Source organism: Tachypleus tridentatus, chromosome 13, assembly GCF_004210375.1.
Source record: "Tachypleus tridentatus isolate NWPU-2018 chromosome 13, ASM421037v1, whole genome shotgun sequence".
Lineage (NCBI taxonomy): Eukaryota > Metazoa > Arthropoda > Merostomata > Xiphosura > Limulidae > Tachypleus > Tachypleus tridentatus.
The window spans coordinates 199,710,347-199,728,678 of NC_134837.1; the positions used below are offsets into that span (position 1 = coordinate 199,710,347).

At 31.9% G+C, this 18,332-nt stretch overlaps 1 protein-coding gene and 1 long non-coding RNA gene across 2 annotated transcripts in view; one reads left to right on the forward strand and one right to left on the reverse strand.

The window, feature by feature from the left end:
- LOC143236627 (SCY1-like protein 2) overlaps positions 1–18,332 on the forward strand; it is a 96,782-nt gene that overhangs the window by 56,180 nt on the left and 22,270 nt on the right. The window contains exons 4-7 of the mRNA XM_076474970.1: positions 1,579–1,726; positions 8,121–8,267; positions 13,845–14,060; positions 16,119–16,235. Coding sequence (XP_076331085.1) covers positions 1,579–1,726; positions 8,121–8,267; positions 13,845–14,060; positions 16,119–16,235 — 628 coding nt within the window. The remainder of the gene's footprint in view (positions 1–1,578; positions 1,727–8,120; positions 8,268–13,844; positions 14,061–16,118; positions 16,236–18,332) is intronic.
- The window catches only part of LOC143236629 (uncharacterized), a 36,208-nt gene continuing 33,068 nt past the window's right edge, over positions 15,193–18,332 (reverse strand). The window contains exon 4 of the long non-coding RNA XR_013019630.1: positions 15,193–16,254. This is a non-coding gene — a long non-coding RNA (uncharacterized LOC143236629). The remainder of the gene's footprint in view (positions 16,255–18,332) is intronic.

The window sequence follows — 18,332 nt, forward strand, 5'->3', positions numbered from 1 at the left end:
CAACATAAGAACCTTATCAAAGTTACATTAAGATATTAAGATCTGTAACGATGGCGAGCGCGGCCGTAATAGGCGTCTCAAATCATGTGAACTGTTAGGCGAATACAGATGTTCTTGGTATCTTCCGGCTTTTAATGTAACGAAGGTTTTCGATTAGTTTCGACACTTTTAGCGCCGAGGCTTTTTACTGGTCGTAAAATTATACACGTGAGTGGAAGGTCTTGTAGTTGCAACGACAGCTTTCGATTTTCATTACTTTAAAAATATATACCTGCTTGTCCTATGTAGCAGATGTAGGACATACAAGTTTTATAAATAACTTATTTCATCTGGTTGCTAATATTTCATCTTTTATTCTTGTTAGATTTTTATAAATAACATATTTGATCTATTTGGTTATCAATATTTCATCTTTTATTGTAGCGCACAAATAATTAAATCAAGTATTATAGAACATAGTTCATTTAGTGTAACAACTTAAATTATCATACAATACCTTACCTATAATTCAGTTAGCGCATTTACTGTAACAACTGATATTATCATACAATACTTTACCTATAATTTATTTAGTTCATTTACTGTAACAACTGATATTATCATACAATACTTTATCTATAATTTACTTAGTTTACATACTGTACAAACTGACATTATCATACAGTACTTTACCTATAATATAGTTAGTTCATTTACTGTAACAACAGATGTTGTCATATTGTACTTTACCAATAATTCAATTATTTTATTTACTGTAACAACTGATGTTGTCATATTGTACTTTATCAATAATTTAATTATTTCATTTACTGTAACAACTGATATTATCATCTGGTACTTTCGCTGTAATTTACTTAGTTCATTTGCTGTATGAACTTATATTATCATATTGTACTTCAACTATAATTTAGTTATTTCATTTACTGTAACAACTGGTATTATCTTATAATACCTTACCTATAATTCAGTTAGTGCATTTACTGTAACAACTGATATTATCATACAATCCTTTACCTATAATTTAGCTAGTTTATTTACTTTAAAACTGGTATTATCTTATAATACTTTACCTATAATTTAGTTAGTGCATTTACTGTAACAACGAACATTATCATGCAATACTTTACCTATGATTTAGTCAGTTCATTTGCTGTATGAACTTATATTATCATATAATACTTTACCTGTAATTTAGTTATTTCATTTACTGTAAGAAATTATACTAGAAATTCAACAGATTTAACCACCCTGCATAAACTACTACAGATGATGAACAGTAAGGTAACTTTATAACTAAATAATGTTTCTAGAACTTTAGTTTATGATTTAGCGAATTTTAAGGGATTATTTTAAGAACAATGCCTGACTACCAAAGGTCCTTGTGATCAGATTCATATAAGAACATTTAGTGTTTTAGTATACTACCAAAGTTCCATGTAGTAGCATTTTACCCATTGTGTCATTGGATGAAGTTTTTTTGTGATTAAATATGGAATATGTGCAAAGCATGCAGTCGATTTTTGTGACCCCTATAGGTCTCTTAAACAAAATATGCGACTTTTCTGTTACTTTCTACAGCGAAAATCTGGCCTTCGTGACGGAACCTGTTCTCGGAAGTTTAGCGAATATAATGGGATCACTTGAAGACCGATTACCACAGAATATCCCGACATCGGTGAAGAAATATACCTTCCTAGAAATAGAAATTAAGTATGGACTGTTGCAGGTAAGTGAAGGCTATCTTCACTGCTATATATTCCGTCTTCAAACAAGCAATATTTATTACAACTGCGATTCAATAATATAACCATAATGCTGGTGTTCAACTTTATGGAAATGTATTCTTAAACGACAACTATCAAATAGAAGCTGGTGTTAAATGTGGTTAAAACTGGCTTTATGTTTCAATTAAAATAAATGATTCTGGTGGCCTTTTTAACTTAGATAAATTATTTTGTTGTTAAATCACAACCCTGATGTTTGGTGTTGAACAAACATAAACGATCATGTATGTGTTACATGTTATATGCAATACGTTAACTGTCGTATATTATAATTAAAGAAAGAAAACTATAGTTTCACTAATGTAAACAATCGAATGTAACAATTAATAAAACAACAATTGAGTTACTGTCATATCTTATAGTTAAAGAAAGAAAACTGTAGTTTTAATAATGTTGATAATCGATTCTTATGTATCATATTCTATACGAAAATAAGTGATTTTTATTAACGTTTTACAGAAAATACGTGTTGGTGTTCCAAGATCATACATAGATATATAAATGTATGCGTGTATCATCACATTTCGTTTTCCGATTTTTTTTTCCTGTTTTGCTACTATTGTTGTTAATATTAATTAAGAAAATGTATTCAAAGATTAAAGAAGAACTTACGTTAAGGATTAAATTATAAAAGTGTGAAAAAGGTTTAAGAATTTCTTAAAGAATGTAAGTAGAAATTTGGATAAATGGATACAGAAAAAAAAAATTAAAGGAATATATCACTTACAGTTACGATCCACAGCAGTTAATATTAAAAGTTTTACTGGAATTTACTCGGACACAAAGTAGATTCTCAGAAAAAATATTACTACAGAAATCTAAATAAAAAACAGTTTGACAATATAAAACATGATTTAAAAAACACTGTGGGTGATTTTCCCACAAAAATTGTATTTTTGGAAAACTGCTGACAAAAACAGGATAGCAAATGTTTCTGAAATTATGAGAAACAGTTAATGAAACTATTTTCAATGGAAGTTGAAATAATATTAGAACTGGAAAGTTGAGAACTGAAACCTTGGAAACTAGAATGCAAAAATTAAAGAGATGAAATTCACGAAAACTGATTCAAAATGTGAAGTTTATTAAACAAAAAGACAATGTTTTTGTTACATCGATGTAGTATTGGAAAGACGTATTTTAATATGGAAAAGAGAAAGCATGAAAAAAGAAACAAAAGGAGGTTTATAGAACAGTCAAAGAAAGGTGAAGAGAGAGAAAGTACAAGTTAAACGAAAATTATTACCAATAGAGTGAAATATTCTCAAGTGAACTTTAATATGAAAGCAAAACTAATTTTTTCTATACTTCACGAAAATGGGGAATAAAATGATAATTAAAATAAGTAACGTAGGAGATAAATCTGTTCAAAGTCATTCCGAAGTATAAGCACAGAAAAATGAAAAATTTTCAAAGACAGGATGATGTATATAAGGTAGAGATGAAGAGATTTTTAGAAAGACGTGATATTTGGAAAAAAATAGTTTGATAGGGTTTCAAAATTTGTTTTGGATAACCAGAAGTAGTACTTTTCTGAAAACTGTTAATTTAACATAAAATAATTTGAATGAAAATGAAATACGGGTGTTAACAAAAGTATTCATTTTTATTTACACAAATAAAATATGACTGGGAGAAGACGTGTTTAAATTTACTAGGAAATTAAGACTTAAAGACTATTTTATGAAGTTTGAAATATAGATGGTGAATCAAGTAAAAGTAAAATTAGATCTTGACCCTACAGAAAGGGATAAAACATAACCTACAGTTACTCTGTCAAAAATTGAATCATATTTTCTTACGGAAAGGTAATTTAACTTTAAAAGAAAATAAACTGCTGAGAATACTTACAAGATTTTAGTCCAATTTTTGAAAACAAACGACTAACGTATGAGTATTTAAAACCCAACAATTATATAATGATATAGATTATAAACGTTTAAATAATTGTAAATTTAAATAAACGGAAAGGCACAAATTCCATTAGAGAATCATTAATGAACTTTGCAGAAGAATTAAAGATAAAGAATGTTTAGTAATTCAGAAATTGAAAATTTTTATGTACTATAAAAAATCCTCCAATCAAACCATATTAACTAAATAGTGTTGTACATAAAACAGTGAACACAATAACATTTTAAAACTTCCCATTATTTCGGGACGATAGATTGTTGAAGGGAATCTAACAACTAAGAAACTGAAATGATCTTTTGGACGTATTGTTAAACCTTCACATTCCGAGCATTATTACGGATGATTTTAACTTCATTATCTCACATTCCGAGCATTATTACGGATGATTTTAACTTTATTATCTCACATTCCGAGCATTATTACGGATGATTTTAACTTTATTATCTCACATTCCGAGCATTATTACGGATGATTTTAACTTTATTATCTCGCATTCCAAGCATTATTACGGATGATTTTAACTCTGTAAAAACGTGGTAAGAAATTTAAAAAAAGTTATTCGTTCGTTACATTTTATGCAAAGCTAGTCGAGGACTGTCTGTGCTAGTTGTCCCTAATTTTGGGATGATAGGTTTTAAGGAAGATAGCTAGTTAACCCACCCACCCACTCTTGGGCTACTCTTTCAACAACAAATAGTAGGATTGAACATCACATTATAACGCTCTCACGACTGATAGGGCGACCATATTTAGTGATGGAAGTGTGATCACCATACTCTGATAAATCTGTTTGAAGAAAACAGAGTTTTTGTTTCTTTCGATGTTGCATATTTTTGTTCATGTTTTAAAAATGGTTTTCGACAAGATAAATTAATAGGTTTAGATCTTGCTTTCGTTTTTCTTTATTTATCAAGAACAAATTTTCTATCAGGCTTCTAGTGCAATAATTGATACAAAAGTCACTTAAATTTATGCTCACATCATTGTGCGATTTTTTGATTTAATACAGTACGTAATTATTTTGAAGATAATTTTGCAGTTGATGTAAAAGCAAAAACTTTAAAGTTTTCTAGACAACTGTTTGGTGTTATGAAACTGAGATATTAATACATGTATTTGGACTTTAAGTTCAATGAATAGGGAGATTAAATTTATCTTTGAAAGAAATAATAAAACCTCGTTCTTTTGAGATGTGCTGGTAAGTGGTTAACCCTAAAAAACAAAACTGGTATCTTTACACAAATTCACATCAGTATGATGGTTTCTAAATTACTCACATATAAAATCGAATCTTCCAGCAAATCTCGCTGAAAAAGTGAAAGTTCTAAAAAAAGTATCTAATTTAACATCATTGTCCGGAAATTGTTATTCTAGAAGGATTGGAAGCTGCTAAAAATAACCAATTTTTTAATAATAAAAGAGTTAGGTGGAAAGATTAGTGTTCCTAAATAAAATATTGCAACCGTTGTTGTGACTCATTGTCTAAATAGATATACTGTTATTTTATTTGTTAATAAACAATTAAAATAGTACATACAAAACTGAAAGATGTTTTACAAAGATAATAAAATTACTGTATTAAGAAAACAACTTAAAAATTGATACAGATTGTTAGAGCGCTCGAATTGTAATCTGAGGGTCACAGACTCGAGTCCTCGTCACACGAAACATGCTATTGGGGCATTATATGCGATGGTCAATCTCACTATTTGTTGATAAAAGAGTAGCTCAAGAGTTGGTGGTAGGTGGTGATGACTAGCTGCCTTTCCTCTTGTCTTACAATGTTAAAGTAGGGACTGATAGCGCAGATAGACCTCGTGCAGCTTTGAGCGAAATTCAAAATAAAACAAACGAATCAAAAAGAAAAACAAAGTTGTTTATTTTTTTTGTAGTTTCATTGCTAGTAAAGACCTTTCTACTTACTTAACAAACTCGTAGATCTTGTTCATGAAATAAAGAAAGCCCAAAGTTGTCAGTATGTTTCATTCCAAGTCAAATAAAGTTTCCCTTTAACTAAAATGTGTTGGACAAATAATGTCTCGTGAATCCGTGGGGATAACATAAAGAAAGGTAAGTAAACTTCACTACTGATGTACATTTTCACGCCATAAGGATTACAACTTGTAAATTAGTTTGTTTTTAACGTAAAAACAAAATGGTTTTCTCCATTGATACTTCTTTTGATATAACAGCATTTTAACTATCTACCTGTCACGTGGCTGTTAAGATAAACTTTTAACTTAATATCTAATAAGAAACAATTTTCGAGAAACAGATTTGAATGAAACGTTGTACGAATATTTACATTATTATAATTAAGAATTAATGGTTTGCTAAGCTACTTATCATACAGAAAAGCCACATTACGTTATATACCGTGTCTATCATGTGGTATTGAACCCCCATATACAAAATGTTCGCGTTCTAAACAGGTAAAGTTACCAACATGCCACAGGGAGGACACGAGGGATAGCGCTCATAGGCTCGAGCGAGTTCAAGCTCTGAATTTAATTATATAAGAGGAACTTCAAAATACAATAAAAAGTCCTGTGTTAATTAAAATCAATCAACTCTGTTTTAATGTTTAAAAACGAAGTTCTGCGTTAAAGTAAGAAATTAATTGTCTTGTCTGTTTTGTTGAATTCGCACAAAACTACTTCAGGGCTATATGTGCTAGGCGTCCTTGATTTTGAAGTTATAAATCAAAGAGAAGGTAATTGGTCAACACCACCCACCGTCAACTCTTGGGCTACTCTTTACCAGCAAATAATGGGATTGGACATGACATTCTAACGCCCCTACGTCTCAGATATCAAGAATATTCAGGGTGATGGATTTCCTTATTATGAATTAAGAGCCCTAACAACCAGTGTGATAACAGTTCCAAGGGTGAGATGAATCATTCAACTGGCACAATAGGGAATCTGTGCTGTGCATACCACGGGTATCGGAACCCGGTTTTTAGCGTTTTAAGTCCGTAGGCTTGCCGATATGCCCCTGAGGGGGAAGATTACGTTGTAAAATAAAACTAACAAATACACTAAATACATTCAAAATGAAAACAGCCTTGTCTTGGAAGTAAATTAGTTATTCTGTTAACAATTACCTGCCCTCCCCAGTGGCACAGCGGGATGACTGCAGACCTACAACGCTAGAATCCGGGTTTTGATACCCGTGGTGGGCAAAGCACAGATAGCACATTGTGTTGCTTTGTGCTTAACTCCAAAATAAACAAACAATTACATATTATTCATACCTAACCCTCAATTGTGATCAGTTAGAGATAGGCTAAGATCAGCGTTACGATAATAGCAAAATTTATTTACGAAAAGTGAACAATTATTCAACGCACTGTCAACTTTTTCCTTCTCTAATTATATAAATATTTGTATCAAGTGAAAAGATGTATCTTTGCCTTGTTTAAAACGAAATTTAATCACCCAGAAATGTATTGTTTTTATTGAGCTGAATTTTATCGTTAACACGACTAACTTAATAAGATACAGTTGAGAACTGAAAAACATCTTCAATTATTGGAATGATAAACTAGCATAATTTTCCACGAGTTGACTGAAACTGTGATAAACAAAAGTAAACTAAACTTCTCTTAATAAAATAGTTTTATGCGTCTCACTGAAAAATGGAAAACATATTACTTGGTTATGTATGTAGTTTTCCAAATTAACCTTTTCATATGTACGTTTTATACATAACAAAACCCTAGAGTATCAGACTTTTCTATTTTTATCTCCTTCATTATTTCTTTCAACCAGTTTCGTGACTCTAAATGTTAATCTTTAGGATATGATTTATAACAAAAACATACAAATAGTGTTCTTGAACTAAACATAAGTAAATTAAATATATATATTTTTCCAAATACACAACAAATATATAACACTTTCTGTATAAATCAAGTATTTTAAAAATGCTCACAAAAAATAAAATTAGTCTAATTGGAGTTCATCCAATACATCTTTTAAAATTAAAATATTAATATAATTATACCTTCTGTTATTATTGTAGAATAATAATTTATTTATTTCATACTCTTACTTTGTTTTTCTGTGAGACTTAGTAACTGTTTCCATTATTTCACAATTCCTTCTGACTTGACATTATCAACCACTTATTTCCTCTTTGTACCGTCTATTTAAAGTAGTGGAAAAATATATAGACAGAGAGATAGTCACACAAACCTTTGTAGATATTTTCTGCTGAGTCAATAATTCGAATGTGATGTGTTGAACTAACAGTACAGTTTTGACTAAATATATATATATATATTGTTGAATCTTTATCTGTCTATCTGCCATCCTTAGATTCCGTTAGTGCTGTGACACAATAATGAACGTCTGAACCGGATATTATCAAGTCCAGTTTTTCACCTTTATCAACTAACTTTTATTTCTCTTTCCTCAGCTCACAGAAGGTCTAGCCTTCCTACATTACTCGTGCAAATTAATCCATAGGAACGTCTGTCCACAGTCGGTGATTGTGAATAGAAGAGGCACGTGGAAGCTGGCGGGCTTGGAGTTCACTGAGAAGTGTAGTGAAACAGACATCATGGTAAATCTTTATGTTTTTAGTAAACGACAAACGTTCTGTCTGCTACTATGAATCGAAATCTGGATTTCGGAATTATAAGTCCACAATCTTAACGCTGATCCATCTGAAACCGGCAAATCGTTTAATAAAATAATGTGCAAAATACGTTTGTACAAAGGAATATTAATTCGTTTAAATCTACGCAAGACTACATGTTCACCAGGTATTTTAATTACGTTCCTACAGAGCATAACATACAACAGAATAGATTACAGTTACTAGTGTGAGAGCGTGTTCTGATATATATAGTTACTAAGGCTATCTTCTACCGTCTCTAGTTATGAACTAGTAACCATCATAAAGTAAAGGATAGGCGGTCGCTCTTGCATCGCACCAAAGGCTTAAAGTGCGGTGAAGACTCTATGGTGTCGTAAGGATTCGAACCTAGTTCGCCAGTTGCAAAACTCGAACTTAACTATCTTTCTCTGTACCTGAGCCCCGTGAGAAAGTGACCCTTGTGCAAATATTTTAAAAGGTTTACACAGTTTCTACATATTTAATTAATCTATGTGCACAAGTTATTAAATCTTTTTTAACCGCCATGATTATAGTAAATTTTTCTACTGCAAAGTTTGTTTCTGGATACACAGTAAAAGAATATTCATATTCTAACATTCCATTACTTACCTAACAGTTAATACTGGTACATTATGTGAACTTTGAATAAAAATAATCGTTTTTCATGGCGTAGAAAGTTTTAAAAAACTAATACTGTTCTAGCGGGAAACATTTAAAACAGTTAAAATTACAGGGGTAATCAGTAAAGCGCATACATCAACTACACAGCGTTGATCGCACGCGGCAATCAAAAATCTCCAAAATCTGTCCATCGTTATCAACGGGCGTGGACAACTTTTGGCAGGACAGTGAGAAATAATCATCCATGTATGTCCACCAAATTTCACCTGACTACATAATACTCCATTCTGCAACTTTCGTCACTGAACTTAATAAATTTTACTGTTTAAAGCAACCTTGACTTAAAGGACCAATTAGCAACAAGTAACCTGGTATGATAATTTGTTCGTCACGCAGACATAAAGGTCTTCTAAGAACTAACACTCTATCAACCTCGTACAAAGTAACTATAGACAACACTTTTTCAATGTTCTTATTAACGCAAGGTGGCACTAATATACTAAATTTCATAATTTATAATCCATCATTTTAAAAGAATGTTTATTAGCTAAATATATTGTTATTTACAAACATTACGTTGAGTTTTATCCCTTTTAATGTATTTGTTATTCGGTATAATAAAGGTGTGTTAACTTTTCGGTGTTATATCAGAACTCTCAGTAGTTTCTTTGTTGTTCGGTAGTTTCTCGAGAATGTTAATTCTGTTGTTACGATTTGAAATTTAATATTAAAACATGTTCTATTATACTAAAGCAAACAAATGTGTTACAGTACTGTTATATTTATATAGATAAGTAGTTGCATGGACATACAACAGACACTACTATTATATTTATACAAACCGAGTATAGACAGTTGTGACACCACATCATTTGCATTATTCTTATTTCTTTAGTTACAAGCTTTCATGTCGTATTTACAATGTATGTTAGTTCACGTTTCTAACGTGTATAAAGCAATCGATTTTTGGAAAATGGAGACATTCTGTCAAATCAGTTCAGTCAGATATAACAGTAAGAAGTCCAATTACTCATATATTATTATTCGAATTGACATTTATTGTGCAGACAATTTTAATTGTATTTTTCTAGTTTTATGTCCTTAATCATCTGCTTTGTTTTTAATTAATTATCAGTGCATCCGCTATAAATTATAATTCCCTTAAACATGAGATGCATTTCCTGCTGGATGGGTTTTTATTTGCAACAGATGTAAGAGCTATCCTTGCCAAAGGGAAGGAAAACGTTTTATTTAAAGTTGAACGGTATTATAACTCAACTTTTATATTATTCAGAATGTCCAATAAAATCGTAAAGACTCTCACATGACAGGCCAAGCTGTTTCACGATTCACGTGTCTTGGGTAATTCAATTACAATATATCCAATCCCCAGCAGATTCAAGTTCGACTTTATCTCATGATTACATTTACATATAAGACCAATCTTCTTTCAACAGATAGTCTCGTGGAATTTTCGAGAAATACTTAAGATATAACACAATGTTAAATCTTTAACAAACCGTTAACAAAGCTCTTTAATTAATAATAGCATTTAGATGACAGTGATAACAAAATTCTTTCTCACTAATGAGAAAAAAACGTTCATGATAGTTGGTAAGAATATTTAAGATCATTTTCAAGTGAATGAAGATTCACACAGGGTGTGACTACAACACCTTGGTTCTTCTACTGAGATGATCTAGATTGTACATAAGAGATTAATAATTTACATCATATGTGACATAGCTTTGGGTAAAGTTTAAGTAGCAGATGTAGGCTTCACAGCGTTTAAACAACTATATAAATATTCTATAGTTACATGAGGTAGGCATTGGACATTGTTTAAACTACTATATAAATGTTGTCTAGCTATGTGAAGTATATATTGGACAGTGTTTAAACTACTGTGTAAAGGTTCTATAGTTACACGAGGTAGTTTTTAGGCAGTGTTTCAACTACTATATAAATGTTCTCTAGTTACGTGGGGTACGTATTGGACAGTGTTTAAACTACTATATAAAGGTTCTCTAGTAACGTGAGGTACGTACTAAACATTGTTTAAATTATTATATAAAGGTGTTCTAGTTACGTGAGGTAGATATTGGACAGAGTTCAAACTACTTTATAAAGGTTTCATAGTTATGTGAAGTAGCTCTTAGGTATATTTAAACTACTATATAAAGGTTCTCTAGTTGCGTGAGTTAGGTATCGGACAGTGTTTAAATTACTATATAATGGTTCTCCATTTACGTGAGGTAAGATTTGGACATTGTTTAAAATACTTTATAAAGGTTCTCTTGTTACGTGAGGTAGAATTTGGACATTGTTTGAACTACTATATATAGGTGCTCTAGTTACGTGAGGTAGGTATTGGATAGTGTTTAGACTTCCATATTAAGGTTCTATATTTACGTGAGGTAGGTATTGGACAGTGCTTAAACTACTATATAAAGATTCTGTAGTTACGTGAGGTAGTTTTCAGGCAGTGTTTAGACTACTATATACTGGTTCTCTAGTTAACATTGTTTAAACTGCTATATAATGGTTGTCTAGTTACCTGAGGCTCTGTTGATAAAGGTTTTGTACTAATACAAATAGTTTGAGTGAATATGTGAAAAGGTAGTAAAGTTAATAAGATCCCAGATTTCACTGAATCTGAATTATATAACAATACTTGAATCATCATATCTCAGTTTTTCGAGTCCTGAAAGACTTCAGGTCATAAATACTAAATATTTGTAATCGTACGCTGTCTTTCTTTATGAGGAGAAACTGACACAGCAGGCCTGTCGTGTGGCGTGTTTTTCCAAGCAACATGTATTGATGTCAGATAACACATAAAATATGTCGTCTTGTTACAGGAGTATAAATATATGACGAGTTTTTGCACTGGCTGATATTTAATGGAGAGTAATTTCTTCTGGCTTTATGCTTTTAAGTTATTTAGACCTAAGGGCTGAATGTGTCACGAGGGAAAGCCAGTAATGGCATGGAGACTAATGAGAAAAACGTGATCACGTCCGAGAGAATATCTTTTAACGTGGAGTAACTAATAAACAGAAGGAACAAATATCACGGTAACTAATACACAGAAGGAACAAATATCATGGTAACTAATACACAGAAGGAACAAATATCATGGTAACTAATACACAGAAGGAACAAATATCATGGTAACTAATACACAGATGGAACAAATATCATGGTAACTAATACACAGATGGAACAAATATCGTGGTAACTAATACACAGAAGGAACAAATATCATGGTAACTAATACACAGAAGGAACAAATATCGTGGTAACTAATACACAGAAGGAACAAATATCATGGTAACTAATACACAGAAGGAACAAATATCATGCTAACTAATACACAGAAGGAACAAATATCATGGTAACTAATACACAGATGGAACAAATATCATGGTAACTAATACACAGATGGAACAAATATCATGGTAACTAATACACAGAAGGAACAAATATCATGGTAACTAATACACAGAAGGAACAAATATCATGTGACGAACACCACGAAAATAACTTTTTGTTAAGCGTAAAATATCGATAGCAAATATATTGTTAGGAATGGTGTATTCTCTTGATAACCATTATTTTAAAACAATAAAATCCAGTGCACTTCGTGACTGTACGACTAGCACGTGCTAACTGTGATCTCCTGACTAATCCAACTAAAAGAGTGAATACAGCGTTCATACCCCTTGCGACAGACAAGCACGAGGGATGCGCGTAAACTATTTAAATCCAACCGTACGAACTGATGTTAAACACGATGTATTTTTATTAACAATGGATTTATATTCTAAGTTTACGTAGATTTCAGCACAAATAAGAAACTAACAATATATTTAAAGTTTGTTTCGGTTTCAAATTACAGAGAGAAGGAAAATGAGATATATCTGTCATTCAAGAATAAAATTGTACCTCACAAGAAAATCAATTAAATTGATTAAGGTAATGAAGCATCAGAGTTTTTGAGAAGTCATAAACCTACAAATTACCATTAAGACATTTTACGTATGTATAAACAGTCAAGATATAGTACTCCGAACAGCCGTGTAAAGAGGTGATATCGAAAAAGAGTCTACGTAGAACCAGAGTTTCGACTCGAAGAAAACTAATTCTAAAGAAACTTTACTTCAAGTTTCAACCTTAATTATACGATAATTTCCCTGAACTAGAACCGAAAGTCGCCTGACGGGGTCACTTCTATTGTTAACCACTCGCACCACCATATATCAGTGTATTGTCTGTCACTCAGTCAGTAGACACTACAATTACGTCAAGGGACGGTTAACGTTACAGTATGTACTGTTATGACGTCAGCAAAACATACACTCTGTAGGCTACAACTTAGCATGCTAGCCGCTAATCTGAACTCGATCCTGGCAAAAATGAAAATGGCCGTCCAGTACATAACATTATTTATTGTTTATTACAATTTAGAACGTTATTTCCGCATTTGCAGTTTATGCAACCAAAGTCTTGAGAAAAACATCACCACGTGGTTACCACTACCAAAAATTTTCTAAATACGTTTAATTGTTATCGAATATCCTTCTCCACGGCATGGTTACCGGATATTTTCTGTATACGTTTCATAGTGTTCAGATATCCATATCTACGGCATGCCTTTTAATAGTAGAAATAAATGACTTTATAACAATATATTTGTTTTTTGTACGTTCAGCGTTTCGCTTTACAACTTCAAAAGCGTTGCACCAGAACACAAAACGAAACTGAGAATTAAAAGCTTCAGAGAAAGAAGTCAAGCGAAACGTTCAGTGACCAATTAAATAACTAGTACTAAAATGTCTGTTATACAACAATGTGCACCAAAAAGATTTGATATTTTTCCTTGTTTTCGTTCCTTAGAGTCCTGTACCTTGTCAGTCCTTCACTTCCAAACTTCCGAAGATGGGTCAACCTGACTTGGATTACACTGCTCCAGAAGTCCAGACAACATCTAGCTGCTCTCCTCTAAGTGACATGTTCTCATTAGGCCTGCTTATCTGTGCTGTTTATAACAATGGACGGTCCCTTATTGAAGCAAATCTAAGTATAGCTCAGTATACAAACCTAGTTCAGTCGGTAAGTAAAAAGTTTTATAAACAATGCACCCTTGTAACACATGAAGTGTCTCGTAGTAACAGATGACGCGTATCCTCATGTCCACCTCAGTTGTGTTTTTAAATTTTTAAGGGTCATTTGTCTTTTTAATTCTATTTAAGATGTTAATCCGAAAAATGGACAAGGTTCTGTTTTAGCATGATTCCTTTTTACATATTTTACTGATTTTACTTTTTACCGGCTGTTTGGTGCAAATAGCTCAGTTGCTTTGTGCCAATAAACACGAAACAACCAACCAAACAACAGCTACTAGTGACAGATTCGGTGTATCCTTGTAACAGATGCAATATACCTCAGCAACAGATTCTGCATATTTTAGTAACAGATACTGTCTGTTGGCAACAGTTTCAATATACCTCAGCAACAGATTCTGCGTATTTTAGTAACAGATACTGTCTGTTGGCAACAGTTTCAATATACCTCAGCAACAGATTCTGCGTATTTTAGTAACAGATACTGTCTGTTGGCAACAGTTTCAATGTACCTTAGCAAAAGAAATAAAAGCGAGTAAAAGATAAGTGGTGTTCAATTCACTGAATATGAACAAACCATTTTGTTTTCAAGGGCTTAATTTATCTTTACTTCTTAAAACAACCCACTATCATGTCAGTCAGTACATCAAAGAATACCTTTGTCTAGATACAATACGTTTCCGTGCACATAATTAGTTATTTTCAACAAATTGTAAAAATCGGAAACACGAACACAAACGACTCTCAGAAGCTAACCCTAAAGTCACATTCATCTGAGGTTATTTAGTAGTTCCCACTGGTCAAGGGTTCTTGTTGGTTACAAATAAATCCTAAATGTATTTTATGAACCCAAAGATAGTAAATTTTTATATAAAACATTTTTATTAAAAAGTCTGTCTGTGTGTGTAACTGGCGAACAGCCGGACCAATTTTTACCAAACCTAATATATATATACTCCTAGAGGGAATAACACTGAGATATCAGCGTTCGAATCTTTCCTTAGTCTTCCTGTGCGTTGAATGGGTACGCAAGCTATCTTCCCAGTATTGAAATAATAGGTTTATTATCTACTTTAGTAAAGACACAATGGGCATTTTAAATTTTGTTAATTGCACTTTTAAAGTTCTTTAATTAAATTCATTATACAGTATTTTATTATAATGAACTTCTGATTAAAAATAATTTAAAGAAACGAGAATAAATAAATTACTATAAAGAAGTCGATCTATTGTGATAATAAATCAACTAGAGCTGCTACATATCATAAACAAGATAAAAATAAAAGTACTAGAATGACTGAAAAGCTTTGAATTGTCAGTTAAATACCCTTTCTGTTAACGATATTTTCGGCCATAATTCCAATAACATTATCTTAGAGACTGCATACACTGCAAACAATCAAAGGAAAAATTTTCGAAGTGATAAAATTAGCTTACGACATTCAAATCTATCGTAAATAATATAACTAATAATATCATGGAATTGTAATAACTATAAATATAAAAGGAGTTATTACTTATGGAACACGTACAACCTCAACCGACTGTTATGGGTTAAGCAACACAAATCTAAAATAAGCTTTCATGTATTTGCACTTGTGCATAGTTTCATAAGAAAAATGCAAAAAAGAAGGGAAACATCAGGAGCCTATAATGATGTTTGGACAAATATTAAGCCTATTTTAATGATATTCTAACATCGTTGAATTTGTTATAGCTTAAAATGAATGTTTAAATTTTATACCGAATAATGTCGTCATGTAGAATCGTGGTCTATTAAAAAACTGGTGAAAACGCAGAAAGTTAGCGAAGCATCCTAAACCACTAAGCCTAAGATTTCTGATAAAAATCACGTTGATTGCAAATGCTTTCTTTTCATTTTCCTCTTAATTTGTTCATTTTGGAATCGCAGAACACTGAAAATAAAAACATGATTTTACAGGCAGTTGTTTCCAAATTATAAAGATTGTTGAAGTGAATATTTTTTTCTGCAATACAAATTTTTATTTTCCTTTACATTTCGTTTACGGTCTGGTTATTGTTTCAGCTAGAGCAAACTCTTCGTAGTTTCCTTGACAGGATACCATGTCTTTTACAAGAACCTCTACAAGGACTCTTGAATCTGGAGGCGAGGCGACGTCCTAACGCCCAGAACTTCTCCATGGTAAGCTTTTTCGACATGGCTGTCGTAAAAGTTGAATAAATAACGGTGAGAATGGTAAAAATTAGTTATTTAAAACACAAAATACCACACTTTCAATTCATTACTTTGTATAAATCCTTTCCAACACAGAGTGATTATTTTAAAAGCAACTAAAAATCTTATTAGAACCCAAACAGCTGGATGAAATAGGCCTAACTATAAGCCTATTATAAAACCTGGATCACAGATCCGCTACATTCTCTGGAATTGTTTATTTCAGCTTATTAGAAAGTACATTTTTTCATTATCCACCCTATCTGTTTGTTAACTGCAGTTTTGTGGTAGGCTTGATGCACTAAAGTTTATCTGTCACATTCTAGAAAATTGTATTTTTCAGTTACCGAGAAACAATTGTTATGCATACTATGATTACTTCGGTAGGTCTAATATTTTGTGATAGCAAATCAAACGAACTGCAGACGTTTTTAGTTTTCAAAACAAGTTTGTATTTCAACACCACGACTTCGTTAGAGGTATTGCTGTGATTCTAAAATATACTTGAAAGTCTTTGCAGAATGTCTTAGCAATTACTGCGAAAGTCACCAGGTTTTCTTTCAATATTTCTTCATTTGAGAGTACAGTATTCTCCAAACGGTTGTAGCAATTAAAACAGGCCTGGCATGACCATGTGGTTGAGGCACTCGACTCGTAATCTGAGGGTCGCGGGTTCGAATCCTTGCCATACCAAACATGCTCGCCTTTTCAGCCTTGGGGGCGTTATAATGTTATGCTAAATCCCACTATTCGTTGTTGAAAGAGTAGCCAAAGAGTTGGCGGTGAAGGGTGATGACGAGCTACTTTCTTTCTAGTCTTTCACTACTAGATTAGGGGCGGCTAGCGCAGATAGCCCTCGTGTAGCTTTGAGCGAAATTCAAACCGAAAGTAATCAAAACACATTTAAAACGGTTAAGTGATTCCTCACATTTTAGGGGTTTGCTAGTTTCTAGCACTTTTTATAACGGTCGCCGTACTTAGATCAAAAAAGAGAGATAGTTTTAAAAACAAACAGCCTGGTAAAAAACAGTTTGTATTATTTAGATAGTATTTATTTCTCATATCGCAAATCAACGTTTGGTGCTTTTTTACTAATTTTGACGTGTTAGAGTAAACGCATTTAACTTTTAAATTGCCGGTCATTGTGCTATTGTTAAATCATTTATTTTATAAATTAGAGTATAAGGAGATTAGAAAGTGAATTTGGACAAGATATTTTGAACAGGTGGATAATATTTTAAAAAATATGTTTTGAAAGATAGAAGCTGATAGTTGATATTCAAAGGATAAAAATTTATAGTGACGTTTATAAGAATATGTTTTAGAGGATGTATTTAAATTGTAGATTTTCTTGGAGCTTTTGAAAAAGAATATTTTGTTGTATAATATTTAAAAGGTTAAATATATAGAGAAGTGTATATAAGGATAGATTTAGATAAATAAAATTTAAAGGTAAGTTTGATGCATGGGCGTTTAAAATGGTAGGATGTGATAGAAGTGTTTAAATGGTAGGTTTTTGTTGGAGTGTTTGAAAGGATATATTTTGTTGTGTAAAACCTTAAAGGTTATGTTTAGGTAGAGGCGTATAAACGGATAAATTTTCATAATTATTAATTAAAAGAAGGTTGATATAGGTGTGTTTGAAAGGATAGGACCTGATGGGTAATATTTCATGGATGTATTTTATTGGGTGTTTGAAAGATTACTTGTTGATAGTTATTACTTAAGGGTTAGATTTTTGAGAGGTGTTTGAGAGAAAACGTTTTGACAGTGACTAAAGGAAGGACTGTTGGAACAAAAGCTACATGGAACATTTTTCTTGCTTGGCTTAAGCACTGAATTCATGAAAATAGACACGTCAATTTAAGCAATATAAGAAGGTTTGACCTTTATTAATTTTCCAACAAATTGCGCTGTTCAGATATGAGTCCCCTTCAAATAATAATTAATTACTTGGTTTCAGAAGAAAGCTCTCTAAAATTAATATAATATTCATGGCATGGCAATACTTGGTCTTAAGAATGAACCTTCCTTCCTCTCTGAAATGGGCTCGCGTTAATTTGA